This window comes from Eublepharis macularius, chromosome 12 (assembly GCF_028583425.1).
Source record: "Eublepharis macularius isolate TG4126 chromosome 12, MPM_Emac_v1.0, whole genome shotgun sequence".
Lineage (NCBI taxonomy): Eukaryota > Metazoa > Chordata > Lepidosauria > Squamata > Eublepharidae > Eublepharis > Eublepharis macularius.
This window is the reverse complement of record NC_072801.1, coordinates 51,145,705-51,162,628: the sequence shown is the minus strand read 5'-3', so window position 1 is coordinate 51,162,628 and position 16,924 is coordinate 51,145,705. Positions and strand designations below refer to the sequence as shown.

General features: G+C 46.1%; 1 protein-coding gene across 1 annotated transcript in view; it reads right to left on the bottom strand.

The window, feature by feature from the left end:
- Positions 1 to 14,699, bottom strand: part of LOC129339242 (vomeronasal type-2 receptor 26-like) — a 29,847-nt gene extending 15,148 nt beyond the window's left edge. The window contains exons 1-2 of the mRNA XM_054993833.1: positions 14,409 to 14,699; positions 8,747 to 9,592 (exon numbers count right to left, since the gene is read on the bottom strand). Coding sequence (XP_054849808.1) covers positions 8,747 to 9,592; positions 14,409 to 14,699 — 1,137 coding nt within the window. The remainder of the gene's footprint in view (positions 1 to 8,746; positions 9,593 to 14,408) is intronic.
- Positions 14,700 to 16,924: the final 2,225 nt, after the last annotated feature.

Here is a 16,924-nt window from a genome sequence, read left to right as displayed (position 1 = left end):
AGGGGGAGGGGGACTGCTGGGGCAGCCCCTCCATCTGAGCGGAGGAGGCCCTCCCCTGCGCTGCTGCCGTTCACCAGCCTGGCTTCTGGTGACAGGAAGAGGGTTCGCAAGACTCTCTTTCCTGAGGCAGCTGCTGGAGGGCCACCCCCAACCCGGGTGCGTGAGGCAGGGGCTGGCACTGGGCAGGGGCCTGCTGCTGAGGCTCCTCCTCCTCCAGTGGTTGCGAGCCAGCTGCTGGAGGAGGGGCAGCATGTGGTGTCTCCTGGGATGGGCGCGGAGCACATGACTTTCCCTGCGCTCCCGCTCACCCCAGGAACCCGGAGGATGTTGGAGGAACTGCCCGTGAGACCCCCCCTGGGGCGGTCCACCCCAGTTTCCTCTGAGGCCAGCAGCAGGCCTCTCGCGGCTGTGCAGGAGGAGAGGACGCGGGAGGAAGAGGCAGAGACTGTGGTGGAAGAGCCCACATCTCTGCCCCTTCAGCCTCGTCCATCCCCACCTGCCCGGCCGAGAGTGGGACACGGTGTGTCCGGCCAGAGCACCTCACAGGAGGTGCCGCAGGGTGGTCCCGAACGCGCTTCTCCTGGGAAGCGTGGGATGCCCTTTTCCTCCGAAATCTGGAAGCACTTCCAGGCAGCGGAGGATCCCCGAGCAGCCCTGTGCCTGCATTGTAGGCAGCGCGTCAGCCGTGGCATCTCTCCACGTCTGGGATGAGGTACCATATGAAGAGGCACCACCAGGCGGTGCTTCTTCGGGAGGAGGGTTTGAGTGGCGCCGCACGGCCGCCAGCTAGCCAGAAGGAGGCAGGCTCCTCTGGTGCTCTCCCCCCAAGGGTACCTGCAGGAAAGGGACGCCAAGCCTCTCTCCCGGAGATGCTTGGTATGCAGGGCGCTAGTGTGCCCAGAGAGGGGATCCGGAGGGCGAGCAGGCGCATCACGCGCCACATCGTCAACATGATAGCAGTGGATGGGCAACCGTATTCCGTAGTTGAAGACTTCGGCTTCTCAGGGCTGCTCCAAGATTGCTTTCCCTGGTACGCCGTCCCTGCTCGCACGTCGTTGAGCAGATCGGTGGTGCCCTCGTTTTACAGGGCTGCCAGGGATCATGTGAAGGCACAGCTGTCCCGGGTTGCCGGGAGAACTGTGCACTTCACATCGGACATCTGGACCTGCCCAAGTGTGCAGCAAGCGTACCTCTCGCTTACTGCTCACTGGTGGGAACCCGAGTCGGTTCTGGGTGGGGGCCGGGGGGAGGTGCCTAGCACAGCTAGACAGGGAAGGATGCGAGACCGCCAGGCCGGCTACTGCAAGGCCTTGCTTCACGCCGAGGTGCTCGACGTGTCCCACACGGCGGAGAACATCGCTGCCACCTTAAGGAGACAGTTGGACGAGTGGATAGGCCAGGGACCCGCCACCGTGGGATGCATGGTGACGGACGGTGGCAAGAACATGAGGGCAGCGGCGCATCTAGTGAGCCGAGAGAGCGTCTACTGTGCCGCTCACAAGCTTCACCTAGTGGTGAGAGATGCGCTGGGGTTGGGCTCCTCGAAGGAACCCGTGGATACCCGGACCCGTGAACTCCAGTTACTTGTCCAGAAATGTCGGAGGCTCACGGGTCACTTCTCGCGCAGCGTGAAGGCCACGCACGAACTGCGCCAGACACAGGTCAGGACAGGTGTGCCAGAGCACGCTCTGATCACTGACGTCAGCACTCGCTGGAACTCCACCTGCGCCATGCTTGAGCGCTTGGTGGAGCAGCAGGCCGCACTCCATGCGTGGCTCTCCGAGCACCGCGGTGCGAGTCAGGTGGGTGAGTTCAACCGGGAGGATTGGCTCACCATCACCCAGACAGTGGAGGTCCTGAAGCCCTTCAAGGACTTCACTGTGGCGGTCTCGTCAGACACGGCGACCCTCGGTCTGGTCATTCCCCTGGTGCACACGCTCCAGAGGAATCTGGCCACCCTTGCAGACCGGGTCGCGCCCCGTGCTGACCTTGTTCCAGCGGTGCGCGCATTAGTGAGAAGGCTGCAGCAGGGCATAGCTGCCAGGCTAACTCCTCTCACTAAGGAAGAGTCATACATGTTGGCGACCATGTGTGACCCGCGCATAAAGGGCACTTTCGCCGAGCGGGACGGGAACCTCACCCAAGCCAGAGACGGGCTCTGCTCTTGGGTGAGGCGCAGGCAGGCCAAGAGGGGACGCCTGTCGACAGGGGGGACGCAAGAGGGGCCCTGCCGTGCGGGTCCCTCTGACGCCCCCTCTGCGCAGGCCCCCCCCGAGGCCACCACCGGAGTGCCGATGGAGATGGAGATGCTCCGGTGGGCCCTCGTCCCCTCTGGGGTCGTGAGGACCGTGAGAGAGGATCCGGCGGAGGCGATGGTCAGGGACTACCTCGCGGAGCCCTGCGAGTCGCTCTCCACCGATCCGCTCAGCTACTGGGCCAGGAAGGAGTCGGTCTGGCCGGACCTCTCCCTCGAGGCGCAGCGGCTGCTCTCATGCCCTCCGACGAGCGTGGAGAGCGAGCGCGTCTTTTCACATGCGGGCGACATTGTCGGCCCACATCGCACTCGCCTTCTCCCATGGAGAGTCGAGCAGTTGACCTTCCTGAAGGTCAACTCTCGCCTCTTCGATTTCTCAGGACTGGACTTCGAGAGTGACTGAGGTGAGCCCAACTTGTGGCCTGCATCCTCTATGAGTCCAATCCTTTGGAATCGCGCTCTCCCCTGTATAAAACCCTGTATATACAGTTAAAACCGGCCAGTAGAGGGAGGGTGGTTAGGAACCAGTGGCAAAGGGAAAACACCCAGCAATTTGAAAGCCCCCCCCCCCCAGGGTATTCAAAACATCTCCCATCACTGAGACATACCCTGTGGGACCAAATTTATTATGAAAAATAATGCCCCAGAAACATGGATTGCTACTGGAGGGAGAAACAGGTTAGATAGGGATTGCTTAGGTGTTTTTATCAGATGAAATCCTTGTAAAAAAAAATTGTAGAAGAATTGTTGTACTGTTTTTTGAAAGTTGATGTTCTGTTCATGTAAAAAAAAGGAAAAAAAACCAAAAAAAAATGTTGTGATTATGTTTTTTAAAAGTTGATTGAATGTTCATGTAAAAAAAAAAAACCCAAAAAAATGTTGTGATTATGTTTTTTAAAAGTTGATGTTCTGTTCATGTAAAAAAAAGGAAAAAAAACCAAAAAAAAATGTTGTGATTATGTTTTTTAAAAGTTGATTGAATGTTCATGTTTAAAAAAAAAAAAATTTGATGTTAATGTTGGGTTTGCATGGTTGGGGGATGCGGGAAGAGTGGTGGATGGGCACCGGCCAATGATGATCTCTCACAGATGTTCCCAGGTAAATTCTGAGGCTGGTGTGGGGGTGGGGGGAGACCTCTGCAGAACTGCTCCAGAAATACCATTGTCCAGTGCCTTGGAAGTGCCCAGTTCAGCTTTGTGTGTCTGAACTGAAAGCACAGCCACAGGAAATGACATAGGTTCTGCTGGACCCTGTTGCAGTGGTTCCCCCCCATTAAGTCATGTTATGGAGGGAGAGTTGTATTAGGCTGGTAGTTATGATCATCTTCTGTTTCCATGCCCTGTTGTGCCCGCTCACTATGTAACCTGCTGTAATGTTCAAAACTTTACTGTTTGTCCATTTCAAAAGAAAAATTGTGTTTAAGATTCTCTGATCTGTAGTTAATTGTGTTGTGTTGTGCTATGAGGGACAATAAGTGTAATATGTTGTGATTTGTTGACCACTTGTAATTTGAAAATGAGAAAATAAAGGTTTTTTAAACTTAATGATTGTGTGTCTGTGTTCCCTTCTTTGATGGGAGGTTGGTTCCCAGCATAGGGAACAATGGGGCAGGCTGGCCAGCCTGTTCCTGGGGTACTCGGTGTGGGGCGGCTGAGGGTGGTTTTGGTTCTGAGAGGGGCTGAGTGGAGGATTTGGGTCTGTGTGTGGCAGGTGGGGTGGGGGAACTGGGTTTGTGTGGGGCTGTAAGGAGTGGACTATGGGGGATGAGAGCACTGGTTGTCCCTTGTGCCCAAGTAGGCCCCTGCTACTGTCCTGGTGTGGGCTTCCATGCCTCTATCAGTTGCTGGCCCTCCTTTGCCATCTTTTTCTGAAATTTTCCTAGGGCTGCCAAACTCCTGGTTGGGCTTGAGTTCAGGTTAGAGAGAGTAGTTCCCTACAGAGAAACTGGCTGCTTCCAAGGGCAATCTCTTTAGAGGGCAAATGCGGACCATGGATTCTGGGGGAGATCCCTACTCAGATTTTCCTTTCCACAAGTCCCACCCCCAAATTGCCAGTAACTTCCAAGGCCAGAGTTTGCCACCCCAGAGAGATCCCGTTCCCACCCTCTTAGCCTTGGCATGAAAGTTGTAGCCCCCATGGAACGCTTCCAGGTTCCTGATTCCAAGCCCAATGACACCAATGTAAGACAATCCAGACCTCCATCAAAAATGGATTTTAAGTAGCAGTGGGATTGGGCTGCATTTCAGTCATTCACATATCTGGTTGTGTTCCCAAACATTTAGCTTATGTTTTTTTAAATCAGCGTATGGCACTTAAGGACACTTTTAAATGGTTCTAAAAACATATTTTTATTATGAAGTATTTAATGTGGCATTGATCAAGGGCAGGCCTTTTGGCCAAATGAGCAGTATCAGTACAGTAAAATTTAGACAAAGCTCATAGGAGGAAAAAGCATTCACACTGTGAAGTGGGAAGAAAGTTTCAATTTACATGTACCATGGACTCCGAAAAAGACATGTAAGTGGCATCCAGACCAAATCAGGCCTGCTTTCTCCCTTGAAGATATCAATTGATGATAGTGCTTATGTCACATCATGAGAAGACAAGGTTCACTAGAAAAGACAATAATGCTAAGAAAAATTGAAGGCAGTAGGGAAAAGAAGAATACCCTAGATGTGGTAGATTGACTTCGGTTTGCAATACATGGACAAGGTTTTTGGGATACTGTGGAGCTCAATATAATTCTAAAGTACACCACAAGTGATTTGAATGCATAAAAAATACAGACACATACACATAAAATGTATATACCCCCTCCCCACCAAATTAAAGGTTTATCTTATGCCCCGGTTTTCTCCCCCATGGGAACCTAGAGTGGTTTACACATTGCTGTTCTCCCTTGATTTGTTTCACCCTCATCACAACCAGGCTAACAATAGACAGCTGCTCCATGCCTCACATTGGAGTGACTCCACCGATGGCCTTCTTAGTTGTATGAGGGGGTGGAGGGGGGGAGGAAGGAAACAACGCACTCCTGCCCACTCTATCTGGGGCCTAGGTGACCAAATTGCTTGGCCTTGGCAAGGAGCCAGTGGTGGGGCGGCACTGGTTCTGGGGCCCCGTCCAGAACATTTGTCCAGGGCCCCAAAATCACCTAGACTGCCTCTGGAAAACACAACACAATTGTTTACTTAGGCTGAGCCAAGAACATCCATCAAGCCTACAAGGCACAGAATCAGAGTCTGCCAGATTCTAGACCAACTCTCTAGCCATTGCACTACAGTGGATATCTAAAAATTGTTCATACCCCCACCAGCAACTTGAACATTTTTCTCCAAAAGGCACACAACTTGGCTGGGTCTCAAAAAGGACTATGATGCATGGGCCTGTCAATGCATACTGGTACTAAGGCTCTGACCGGGGGGAGGGGGGCATTGTGCCAATGCCACCCTGGCTTTGGAAGGGGACAGTAAAATAGAAGAAATAATCTAGTTTCAGTGCCTCCCCCCCTTCTCTGTCTCTCTCTCTCTCTATAATGTGAGTGAAAACATTACTATACCATCACTGAAGCCTACAGGATACTTAGGGTCTGTTCACACACACATGATCATTTAATGGCAATGCTCTGGCATGATGATGTCTGTTCTAGGAAGTGATGTGATCATCACACAAGGCTGGGGAGCACGCACAATTCACAGCAGGCAGATTTGGGCCACAAGGGATCCTGCTTTGGCCTGTAGGGCCCAAATCAGCCCACTGCAAAGCACAGGCATACTCTCAGGGCAGCCAGATGACATCAGTGACATCACGGCAGCAGCCCCTGGAGCGTACCTTGAAGGCTCATTCACTGACTTTCCCCCTTCGGGGTGATAGGTGAGAGTGGGGGATCCCCCACCAAGGGGAAACGGATCCCTAATTGTGTCTGAGGTTGTGGAAATCAAATGGGTCATTACCTCCATATTGCTTCTGTCTTTGAGGGACTTACATGCACATTATATTTAACTCCAGATTTCTTGATTGTCAAGGAATGCATGTGGTGGGGGGTGGGGGGAAGGGTGGGAGAAGGGCCCCTGAGGGTGAGGGTGGCATTTGGCATGCAAAATGCCACCCCTGGCAAGACAAGCCTCTCCCAGCTGTCAGTGGTAGAGATGAGAGCAGAGCACCCACTTGGGGAGGCCATGAAATGGCCCCCCCAAGTGGGAGCAGGCTGAGCCTTGGTGGGGGGATGGGAGGAAGGGTGGGAGAAGGGCCCCAGAGGGTTGGGGGGGGATTTTGTTGCAGTGGTTCCCCCCCATTAAGTCATGTTATGGAGGGAGAGTTGTATTAGGCTGGTAGTTATTATGATCATCTTCTGTTTCCATGCCCTGTTGTGCCCGCTCACTATGTAACCTGTTGTAATGTTCAAAACTTTACTGTTTGTCCATTTCAAAAAAAAAATTGTGTTTAAGATTCTCTGATGTGTAGTTAATTGTGTTGTGTTGTGCTATGAGGGACAATAAGTGTAATATGTTGTGATTTGTTGACCACTTGTAATTTGAAAATGAGAAAATAAAGGTTTTTTAAACTTAATGATTGTGTGTCTGTGTTCCCTTCTTTGATGGGAGGTTGGTTCCCAGCATAGGGAACAATGGGGAAGGCTGGCCAGCCTTCTCTGCGGGTGGTGGGGGGGTCAGGGGGGTGGTTGTCTGTGTGCCAGGGCAGGTGCTCTTTCCCAGGGACGATTTGGCACTGCCACCATTGTGGCACCCCTTGTCTGTGCAGAACTGCCCTGGGAAAGAGAGTTTAGGGGTTCCCAAAAGGGGAGGGCAGGCCAGCCTGTTCCTGGGGTTATGGTGGGTGTGGGGCAGGTGGGGGTTGATTTGGGTCTGTGAGGGGCTACTGGGGGGATTTGGGTCTGTGTGTGGCAGCTGGGGGGGGAATTGGGTTTGTGTGGGGCTGTGAGGGGTGGACTTTAGGGGCTGAGAGCACCTACTTGGGGAGGCCATGAAATGGCCCCCCCAAGTGGGAGCAGGCTGAGCCTTGGTGGGGGGTGGGAGGAGGGGTGGGAGAAGGGCCCCAGAGGGTTGGGGGGCATTTTGCATGCAAAATGCCACCCCTGGCAACACAAGCCTCCCCCAGCTGTCAGTGGTAGAGATTAGAGCACCTACTTGGGGAGGCCATGAAATGGCCCCCCCAAGTGGGAGCAGGCTGAGCCTTGGTGGGGGGTGGGAGGAGGGGTGGGAGAAGGGCCCCTGAGGGCTGGGGGGCATTTTGCATGCAAAATGCCACCCCTGGCAAAGGAAGCCTGCCTCTTCATTTTTTCCCCATAGGAAATAATGAAGAAAGATCAGCAGCAGCATGCTAACAATATGCTGCTCCTTTGCTTTCTTATGGGGAGGATGGGGGGACCTGCTTTGGGGGGCCATAACATGGCCCCCCAAAGTCCAATCTGTCTGAAACTTGGGTAGTTGTTAGAGAAGGGTTAGAGGAAGGTCCCCACCAATTTTGGGCTTATTTGGTGGGAAAATGCCTCCTCCAGGCGTCCTGAAAGACGGAGGCATTTTCCCAACAAAAAAACCCGAAAGAATGCCGAAAGAATGCCGAAATAATGCCGAATCCCGAATCCCGAATCCCGAAAGAGATTCTTGTTTCGGCTTTCGGCTAATGACGGTAGAGAATCTTGTTTCGGGTAATCCCGAAACAAGAAAGCCGAAAGTTTTTTCCTTGCACACCCCTAGTCATGAATGTTTCCCTGAGCTTCCAGTAGCAAATATAAGTATAAATGGTTTATAAACATGATGGGATGCTCATTTGGAACACACCAAGTATTAATATTGAGAACTTTTACAGGATGGAACATAACAGAGGGTGATACGAGGGATTTTTCTTAAGGCCAAAAAGAGGCATCATGTTATATTTTCTGCATCTGGAGTGTTACTTTTTTGAAAAATGGAAAACTACTGCAGAAAGCATGTGATTGTTGGAAGCTTCTTTCAGAGCGAATACTAGCATCTGATCTTATCATATACCTGAATCTATATACTGAAGACTAAATGCATGCATTTGGGGGTTGGAGATGGGGTATGATTATAGCATTCAAAGAAGTCTACAGATCAGGGAAATTGATCTTGGTAAAATTCTTCCGACATTTGAGGAATTCACATTCTGTATACAGTATTTCAGCATATATGAAAAAAGGAGATTGGAAACAATTTGATACATTTCTTGGGTGAGCTTAGTTGTTTTCTTACCATTAGGTGAGGCATTTTTTATTGATATTGGCCACCTCCCTGGTTTTATTTGTGTTATATCAGTTTATGTTTTTACTGAATGTTTGGGTGGAAAGGTGTTTGGGTGGAAAGGTGGCATAGCATTTTTTAAAATAAATAAAATAAATAAGAGTGAGTTGTGAAACTTTGTTGTTTTCATTTGGTAGAAATTTCTGTTGGGTAATGATATATTATATCCATAGGCCACCTTTTTACACCAGAATTGTGTCCTACTGGAGGATACCTGCCATTGTGGCATATTCTGCAACTTCCATAGCTCTGTTTTCCCCATCTTTCTTTGAGTACGCTTGGATGAGTACATATCATTTAAAGCACGAGCCACAGCATGCACCGCATTGTAAGTACTATAGCTTTGGCCTGTCATGCTAGCTTCAAATACTGCTCCTGGAAGCAGGTCCATCAGCTTTGTCCAAGTCATCTTTCTATCTAAGAACTCCAGACCAGAATAATGAAGTTTTTCAATGGCATATTTGTAAAAATCCTGGAGAAAGATGTCACCATTGGGTTGCTGAGGATCCAGAGTCTGTAGAAAATTCTGGAAGCCAGGCACTTCATTGGTGTGAATTGTGAAAGATAAAGCACCATGAAAGGGTCTTAGAAACCAGACACCCCGAGAATTCACTGCTGTAAAATCCCACTGAGCAGTCATGACCCAAACTTTCCCAATAAGACTCCCTTTTGCACCTTGGTAATCTAGCCATATTGACAAAATAATTAGAGTTCGTATGTCCCCATTTGCAACAATCACATTAACTTTGCTGCCTGAGAAAAAACTATTTATTTTTTCCATATACATTAAAAAACTTTTTCCAGTGCTTTTGAATGTTGCTGGTGTCCACTGAGTGAAAGCAGCACAAATGTCATGCTCCACAAACAGTGCCGTCAGAATCCTCAAAAATGTTTCTCCACCGTCATCATCTGGAGCAACTAGGCCAACCCATTTCCACTTGAAATGCAGGAGGAGTTGGATTATTCCTTTATATTGTGAGTCTTCATTTGGGACCATCCGATAGAAGAAAGGGAATTGAGTTTTGTCACTGAGAGCCGGATCAAATGAACCATAACTGAGCTGAAATGAAAGACATATGAGGTATCAGTTTGAGAATCTTATCAAAAACCTTATTCAGTAGCATGAACTCAATCCAGTAAAAGCAAGCCGCACCTAATTTTTATTCACATCAGTAAAGATTAAGTTTGTCATTTTGATTAATTTCAAATTGGTCATAATAAGAATATGATGGTGCTGCTGGTGCACAATGTGGCCCTTTCCCAGCGGCTGCCCCGCAGCTTAAGCTGGGGGCCAAAGTTTGCCCCCTTGGATGGAGGAGGGGACAGACAGGTTTCTCAGTTATCCGGGTTTCTGGCTAGGCAGTGAAGACAAGAGCCCTAGCAGGCATCTCCGCCCCATAGCTTCAATCTCTCCATGTGACTGGCTGGAGTGGAGGTGCTTTTTAGCTCCTGCTCAGCAGTCCACGGAAGAGCACCCAGAGCGGAGAAGAAAAGCTGACGGAAACCTTACAGCTTCTGTGGCTTGCATACCACTCTTTTCCTTTGGGAGGTTGGAGGCAGTGTGGCTAGGAGACAGCGTTTTTCGGCATGGCTTGAGGAGGAGTGGCTTTGAGGCATTTGATCTTCATGCAGTTTGTCGCTGCTTTTGGCGGCTTACAGGCACTGCCTGTAGCCCTGTTCCACTGGCTTCAGCCTCTTGAGGGTTGGTGTGGCAGTGGGGCGAGGGGGCTTTCTCTAGGATACCTTCCCTGTGCAGGTGTGTGCAAAGGAATTTTCCCTTTGCTTTTCCCCTTACTGCCCTCGGCAAGCCTGGGTGGATTTAAGGGGCTTGGACGCCAATTTTTGGAGCCATTTCCCAGAGGATGCACAGCTAAGGCACGAAAAGCACAGGAGGGCGCCATTTTTGCTGCCATTTTGTGGCCGTTGTCAGCTTTGGGGGTTGCCATCTTGTCACTCAGGGCAGTTTATGGGATCAGTAAGGGCCTCTTTGTAGTTTGCCATCTTTTTCGCTACGGTAAGTGCAGGAGAAAAAAGGAGAAAAAATCCCTACCTGGCCCTGGTAACCAGCAACCAGGGTCGTTTCCAGATGGCTTACCTGAAGCCACTCCATGCCGCAATGTTGTGGATTGTGCCAGGGAAAACGCGAAATATCGCATTTTCTTGTGCGAGTTTTGTGCAATATTTTGCGTTTTCCCCTGCACGATCCACAACATTGCAGATGGAGTGGCTTCAGGTAAGCCATCTGGAAACGGCCCAGCTAATCCTGTAATGCCATAGGGTGCGATGTGTGGGCCGAGCTTTCAAAGCTGACTGAGCCCTACAGAGGCAGAGCCGCCCTTTATAGGGCCAAACCCCACCTCCCAAAGCCTGGATGCCCGGGAATGTAATGCTGTCTTTTGCTCCATGCAGTGAGGCAAAAATTGGCACCCAGCCTAAACATGTTTCACATGCAGCCGGGTGTGCCATCTTCATTTCTTAAGATCTTAACATATGAATGGAAATATACACGTCAGAGCAAATGTTCTTCTTGGAGGCATGGGGGAAGAGTATGTGTTTGATTGAGTAAGCTTTTCTGCAAGTGAAAAGGGGAGTGGATGTCCCCTTTGATTACCAAAAAGGCTATGATGAGAAACCTGTAACTTAGGTGGACAAAAGCTATGTATCCTGTAATAAGGAATGATGTTCATTCACCATATGAGAAAGCAGGAGAGTCGGGAACCACTTGATACATTTGCTGTGGGGGCAATTAGAGTGGATCATAATATTAACAGTCATTGTTCAGTTTTCATTTAACAGAAATTTCTGTTGGGAATAATAAATCATAACTATAGGCCATCTTTTTATAAAAGAGTTTCTCCTAATGGAGGTTACTGCCATTGTGGCATATCCCATCGGTCTCTTTTCCCCAACTTTCTCTGAATAGGCCTGGATGAGTACATTTCATCTAAAGCATGAGCCACAACATGGACAGCATTGTAAGTGCTATAGCTTTGGCCTGTCATGCTAGTCTCAAAGTGTGCACCTGGAAGCAGAGCCATCAGCTTTGTCCAAGTGATATTTACGTCTAAGAAATCCAGACCAGAATAACGAAGGTTTTGAATGGCATACTTGTAAAAATCCTGGAAGAAAATGTCACCATTGGGTTGCTGAGGATCCAGACTCTGTAGAAAATCACGGAATCGAGGCACTTCATTGGTGTGAATTGTAAAAAATAAAGCACCATGAAAGGGTCTTAGAAACCAGAGACCCTGAGAATTCACAGCTGTAAAATCCCATTGGGCAGTCATGACCCAAACTTTCCCAATAAGACTCCTTTTTGCACCTTTGTAAAATAAATCTAGCCACATTGATAATAAAAATAGGGTTTGTAAGTGCCCACTTACAACAATCACACTTTGCTTTCTGAGAAAGAACTATTTATTTTTTCTGTCCACATTAAAAGACTTTTTCCAGTGCTTGTGAATGTTGCTGGGATCCACTGAGTGAAAGCAGCACAAATGCTATGCTCAGTAAGCAACACCATCAAACTATGCACAAAAGTTTCTCCTCCGTCATCATTTGTAGCAACTAGGCCAACCCACTTCCACTTGAAATGCAGGAGGAGCTGGATTATTCCTTTATATTGTGAGTCTTCATTTGGGACCATCCGATAGAAGAAGGGGAACTTGGTTTTATCACTCAGTGCTGGATCAAATGAACCATAACTGAGCTAGAAAAAAGACATCTGAGGAATCAATTTAAAATTCTAACAGAAATTGTCTTTAGAAACTTGAAAATCCAAGCCATACCTAAATTTTATTCATTTAAGAAAATTTTAAATTCACTATGATTCAGTTGTTCAAATTGCTTATGCTGACACAGATACTTTTCTTTTTATTCTGGCCAGAAAATATTGAGTTCTTACTGGTGAATAAAAATTTACACACACCTCAGAAGAAAATGAGCTATATGAGAATATGGGTTGGATCCAGCCAACTTTTTCACCCAGTATTTCCAAGTTCCCCTGTTACTGTAGCCCCCATCCCAGATGGAAGAACCACAATCCACAGCATAGCCTTTTTACTGCAGAGGACACCACAACATGAGAAAAGCTGCTTGGATCCCCCCACCCCTTGCATAAGGTTGAAGATTCAGTCCCTGTTACTTTCAGTATAAATTATCAAGGGAATTTTCTGATGACAGACTGATGACCACTGTAGCAGAGTACACTGGAGTGTATATTCAGTTGTATTGCCAAGTGCTTACATATGCACATATGAGCTATGAGTTCGTTACTAATCTATGAAGACCCCAGCAAGGGGCTTTCAAGGCAAGTAAGAAGGAGAGTCGATCTTTTAATTTCTTTGTCTGCAGAGACTTCTTTTGTGATCTCTCATTCAAATTCCAAACCTGTTTACCTTCTGAGATCTGATGTGATAGAGCTATGCCATGCCACCTTCCTTCTTGCCAATGACTTAATATCAAGCAGGGGTTTTTTTCTGGGAAAAGAGGTGGCGGAACTCTCAAGAGGAAAATGAGGAAGAAACACATGGGATTCTTTGAAATCTTATTATTTTTCAAGCACTATTGCTGAGTATTTTCAAGAGGTGCCAGAACTGTTCCCCCACGTTCCCCCTGAAAAAAAACTCTGATATCAACACTTTTTAAAAGATTGGTGTTAATTACTTGTTACTACTTTTAAGGTCTCAATGATCAAACAAATACACGGCAGTTTCACTTGTTTGTTTATGACTCAAATGAATCTCCCACCCTCCATGCACACATATGTATAAGTTTTCTTCCAAGTCTGATTGTGGATATATACTGCTTCATTTACAATTATCATAATCCATTTTGGCAACATTGTTGCATTCAATTTGTAAAATGTTGGGGTTAGATCTTACAAACAACTATGCAGAGCATTATATCTGTCTCTCCAAATAGCCAAACTGAAGTGATTATGTTGATTGTTGTGGGGTCTTTCATACAGCACTGAAGCCTGCAGTGAAAATGAACAATTGGATAAAATAACCCTTCTTCTGCTAGCAGTGAGTTAAGTCTGCTAGTGGAAAGAAGATGATTTTCTTGCCCTTCTTGCAACTGCACCCACCATGTCATATAGTATGTTGCACAGATGGTCTCTACACCTTCAGCAATGAATTTTCAGGTTGCTGCTGATGGAAGGGGAATACTGTCCCAAACAGCTTTCGGTTGATGAAAACAGGAGAGTTTGTCCCCTTTGAGCACTCAAAAGGGTGATGCTGGGAATTATGTGACCTGAATGGACAAAGCAGATGACTTGAAGGCTGTGGTAAGGAGGAGAACTGAGCAAGATTGGATTTTTAAAAAGAAGGCTGAATCCAACTCAAGATTTGTCTCTAGAAACTTGGCTAGCTGCCCATGAAAATTGACACACAGGTGTGCTATCAGAAGATAAAAAGGAAATCTTGCAAATATTTTGGCCTCAGTATTGTGTATAGTCTACACTATCTGTTCACTGTATGTGCTATCCTGATCTCACTACATTGTTTTCAATCTAGCTATTTCCAGCTTTTAGCATTGTCAACATACCACATCTAATATTTGTCCTTTGTTTTAGATTTCTGTGATCCTAGTCCTATTACAGTGCAATCCTATGGAGAGTTACTCCAGTCTAAGCCTATTGAAGTCAATGGGATTAGACTCGAGTAACTCTCCATAGGATTGCACTGTTCGTGTTTATCAGATGTCCAGCTCTATTGATTGCACTGGCATCCTCCTTGAATCTCAAAGAGAAAGCCAGGATTTAAATAATGTAAATAAAAATAAAATCATCAATACTTAAGGGACATAATAGATGTCTATGTTGTTAGACATTAGTCTTTAAATAATGCAAATAAAAATAAAATCATAAATACCTGTGGCACCTTATAGATACCTAAGACATTTGACATCTGAATGGAGGTTTCAGAGCTGAGTCCCCCAATGATGGCCCACAGTTTTTCTTGAGTGTCACACTTGTAATTAGGAACCCACCTCTCTCGGTCACTCAGTAACTGCAGTGTGGTTGCATAGGTCATTCTTCCAAAGTAGTAATTGTCAGTTATGCGAAAACCCAGAGTCATGTTGAGTAAGAGATTTGGATTCTTATTGATCTCATGGACAGCAAACACAAAGGCCAGGATATGCTGGTAGTTCTTAGGTAGCATCCTACGATATGAATTTCATTAACATTTCTAAGGTTTCATTTGAAATGAAAACACACTCACTTAAAAAGAAAAGACGATGTGCATTCTTGCTATGACAAGAGATCTAGAGCTACTGAAAATGATACCATGGTTCTTCCTTTATGGTTTCAGTTCCATTGACCTTGAATATGTCCCTTAGTGACCATGAATCTCATAATGTCAATCCATTGGATTGGTTGTGGAAACGTCTAATGTGTAATGGGGAAAAAAAGGAAATGCTAACACATGGACATAGCTCATTCAATACCTAGAAAATCACAAGCCAGGAAGAGTACCCACTTTTGACTACCAAGAGATCTATTTCAGAGATCGTGGGATCCACATAGACAAAAGCCATGTGAGATAAAGACCAGAGTGAACAGGGAAACTCGGCAAGAACAAACAGAAATTCTGGTAGGATTCAAATAACCCTTTGTTTCCTAGAGAATGAGAAAGCTAGCAAAAACATGTATGCATTTCAGCAATTATACTCAAGAGATATAATGAAATTATTTTTCCAGAAATTGTCTTTAAGTTATTAGGTTATGAATACCTAAAATTATATGGATAAGATAGATGGAAATCCATATTCTTGAGAATAGATGTTCTTTCAGCAAATTTAACGAATAATCAAGATCTTACAGCATAATTTACAGAGGAAATACATGCTTACCATTTTGTGAAAATATCCACAAGACCCAATGGCTTCTGAAAGGTAGGAGGGTCGCAACCAGCAAGATATAGGGAGAAACCACCCCCAATGATAAGGTCCCCCATTCCATAGTACTCAGAGGAAGCAGCAAGTTCCCTTTTTATTTCATGACTTGCAGGTAGGTTTCTGGGAGAGGTGGTTGGTGGTAGGAGCAGCAATAGGAAGAGCCACATGTCCATTCTGAGAGCAAGCCAAATAGCCTATTTACCTAGAGATAAAATGCTTCTTCTCATTGCCAGACAGAATTTCTCCTGCTATCGGTAAGAAGTCCTAGCTACATTGCTGGTTCTAAACCATACTTCTGGAAACTATGGCTGGGGCATTCAACTAACAGTGAACTATTTTAATTGAAATATCAGACCAACAGCATCGTTCCTGTTGTTTGCTCTAATCAACTTTGGAATAGACCTGGCTTATTTATTGATGTACAATATTAATGGCTATTGTGATGAGCTCACTGGAAAACACTCTGGTTTTTCAGTTGATCGTAGTAAGGAGACAGCCATCATAGTTATTTCAATAATTACATAGTTGATAATTACCTGTTTGTGAATGCAGCGCTGGGTACACTGACACGCTGGAAAAGAAAATATACCTGAAATATCACGTTGATATTATCTACATGTTCTGCTGTGTGGTACAAGGGCAGAATGTCAAATGTTGTGTTCTTATTGTGATGGCTTTTTAAAATTGTGATCTGGTTCTAGTGTCAAGATAACCTGTTTGGGAAGCCAGTGGGTTATATTTTTGCAAGCTGCCTCAAGCACCTTTGGGCAAAAGATGGAATATGGATATCTTAAATTGATTAATCCAGAAACATTGTCCAAAAGGAAACTACAGTGCCAGTCATGAAAGTAACTGTCCACCAACTCGAGTGACCAAAATGACTTCTATTTCAAAGCAGAAATAAATGTAGTTTGAAAATAGAGTCTGAGTTGGTCCAGCTTTCGACCAGTATTTTGCTCCAAATGGCAAATTTGATACTGGTATGTGATAGTTTAGATCTCAATAGATAAATAAGAGATAAAAATGATAGGATTTTATTCAGATATTCTGTGTATTTTCTACTAATGCAAACATTTACTAGTAAAACACTTCTTGGCATCCAATTTCTTGCTGGTGTGGAATCCATGATCAACCAGAGTATCTGGTGAAAGTCAGACTAAAAACATGCTGTCATTCCTGCTAGGGAATCACTCACATGCATGACTGGTTTATATTCAAGGAATAACTATAAAGGACAGCATTAAAAATGTGACGCTTTTATTTTCCTTCTTGAGCCCATTCTAAAGAAGCAGAATGTATTACAAACTGAAAACACCTCATGAAAAAATCCAGTACATTCAGAAAAGGAAAGGTGTAAATTAAATTTCAAACCAAAAATAGAGCCAACAATAAATCTCACCGACCCTATTTTTCATGGACACATAAGTTTAGTATTGGTAAGGGATTTCAAGAATTTTGAGGAACTGTATTCATGTGTAGCAGAGGTGTA